The sequence below is a fragment of the Setaria viridis genome, chromosome 9, assembly GCF_005286985.2.
Source record: "Setaria viridis chromosome 9, Setaria_viridis_v4.0, whole genome shotgun sequence".
Lineage (NCBI taxonomy): Eukaryota > Viridiplantae > Streptophyta > Magnoliopsida > Poales > Poaceae > Setaria > Setaria viridis.
Window position 1 is genome coordinate 37,278,986 of NC_048271.2, and position 2,096 is coordinate 37,281,081.

The following is a 2,096-nucleotide window of genomic DNA, read 5'->3' on the forward strand; positions in this document are numbered from 1 at the left end:
CGTAAGGATTAACCAAATCAGACCCAAATTCCAAATCCAGCACGAACCTGCGATGTAAAACTAAAGCCACTCCTGCCACATCTGATCACAGTCACTGACATGCCGGACCAACAAGGCTGTCCCCACCTGTCACTGGAGGACATTACAAGCGAGGTAGACTAGCAAGCGGGCGCGAGAAGTGCAGTGTAATAATGTCAGTGACACGGCGCCCCACAGGCAGGGGGGTGTGCATAAATCTGCAGCCATAATAACACCCGGAGACGAGCCAGCCGTCTACGGCCACCACCACCAGTCCACCACCACCCACCCCAAGCCAACCACAGGAGCTGGGCTCGGCTGGAGCTCCCGCGGCGACGGACAATGGCGACGGCGTGGGTGCGCTCACTCAGCTGCAGGTCCTCCTACGCCGTCACCGACGCCGCCGTCGCGCCGACCCCGGCCAAGAAGCCGCCGCCGCCGCTTCCGTTCTCTTGCGCCACTACGGCGGCCGCGGACGTGATGGACGCCGTGGCGTACGCGCAGCAGGCCAGGAGGAAGAAGATGGGGAGGGAGAGGGACAGGCGGAGGGAAGCGCGGGAGCCACGTCCACGGCCCAAGAAGAAGCCGAAGCCGATGGCGATGGCGAAGGAGGCGGCCGGGGCGCTGTTCATGCCGTCGCCGGCTCCGGGGCCGCCCGTGAGCTCGGCGTTCCTGACGATGGCGGAGCTGCCGGAGGGCCACTCGTCGCGGCGGGTGGTCGAGCTCATCTTCTCGTCCGGGTGGGGCGGCGCGTCGGGGGCGCCGGAGCCGTCGGTGGAGGCGCTGTTCCGCGTCCACAGCGCATCGCGCGCGGTGGCGCGGTTCGAGGAGGCGCGGGCCGCAGCGCGCGCGCACGGCGCCGCGGCGCGGTGCGGCGCCGACGGCAACGAGATGATGCGGTTCCAGTGCCGCTCCTCGCCCGCCGACGCGCCCGGCGGGGTGTTCGGCGCGGGCGTCGCCACCTGCCGCCTCGGCGCGTCCGCCTCCGCCGTGCGCACGTTCGCCTGCAGCGGCGCCGCGCACGCCAGCGTTGCCGGGGCCTGCGGTGGCGGCACCGCCACCGGCCGCAGGGCGATGCTGGTGTGCCGCGTCATCGCCGGTCGCGTCCGCCCCGCCAACGACCCGTCCCCGCGCCACGCCCACGCCTCCGGCGCCGCCGCCTACGACTCCATCGACATGGGCAACGGCGAGCTCGTTGTCCTCGACAGCCGCGCCGTGCTCCCCTGCTTCCTCATCATCTACAAGGTGTAGCCGCCGACTCCCGGACTAGAGCACTAACCAACCAACCACCGTGACCGTTAACCCTCTCGTTGATCACCATGCTAATCGCTAGGCTCCTCTCTCTCATCGTTTTGGGCCTCCTCTTTGCTCTGCTTTTCCGGAGTGCCAGGGTGTGGTAGCAACAGGAAATGGTGCCCCCTGTAAAAATCAGTACAAAAACCACTGCTTTTTTGGGTTTGAATCTCGAAATGGTATAGAAACATTTTGCTTTCGGCTGTCCATTCAAACAGAAGCAGCTCCTCTCCTCTCCTCAGTCTTCTGCATCGCTCTGCTCTGCATGCAATGTACCATCGCCTTGTTTGCCCCTGCTCTACTGCAAAGTGCAGAGGACACAGGGAGCCCAAAGCACACCCAGATCACCACCTCTCGAATCATGTCCGTGCGCGTCTCGCCCCGTGCACGGTTCGGATCGCCCGGACCGGCTGGCTCCCCGTGACAGCGGGGGGAGGCTCACGGCTCCTCACTCCCTTTTTTTTTCCAGCTCAGAGATTTGTCGCCGTAGGTTTAAAGTGTTTTTGGCGCCGCGCCCGTGTTCTCTTCTTCCTCTCGCCGTCGCCACTCGCTTGTTCCATTCGCCATTTCGCCGGTCCATGGCCGTGGCCGGGGGAGCCTGCGGTCATAATTTAGCGGGCGCGAAGATGTTATCCTCCGTGACACGCGATTTGGCAGGTTTGGAGTAAACGGCCGTTGGCAACATCTTGAGAAAGGCTGCCGGAGACAGAGCTCTTGCTGCCGGTGCCGGGGGGCTCGTGTTGGATGTTACCAGCTTCTTGCTTTGCTTGGACCCTTGTCATGGT

At 64.5% G+C, this 2,096-nt stretch overlaps 1 protein-coding gene across 1 annotated transcript; it reads left to right on the forward strand.

Moving 5' to 3' along the window:
• Positions 1-220: 220 nt before the first annotated feature.
• LOC117835606 (uncharacterized) lies at positions 221-1,510 on the forward strand. Its single transcript, XM_034714958.2, has one exon. The coding sequence runs from the start codon at positions 361-363 to the stop codon at positions 1,267-1,269; it is 909 nt and encodes a 302-aa protein (XP_034570849.1). The 5' UTR covers positions 221-360; the 3' UTR covers positions 1,270-1,510.
• The last annotated feature ends 586 nt before the right edge of the window (positions 1,511-2,096 follow it).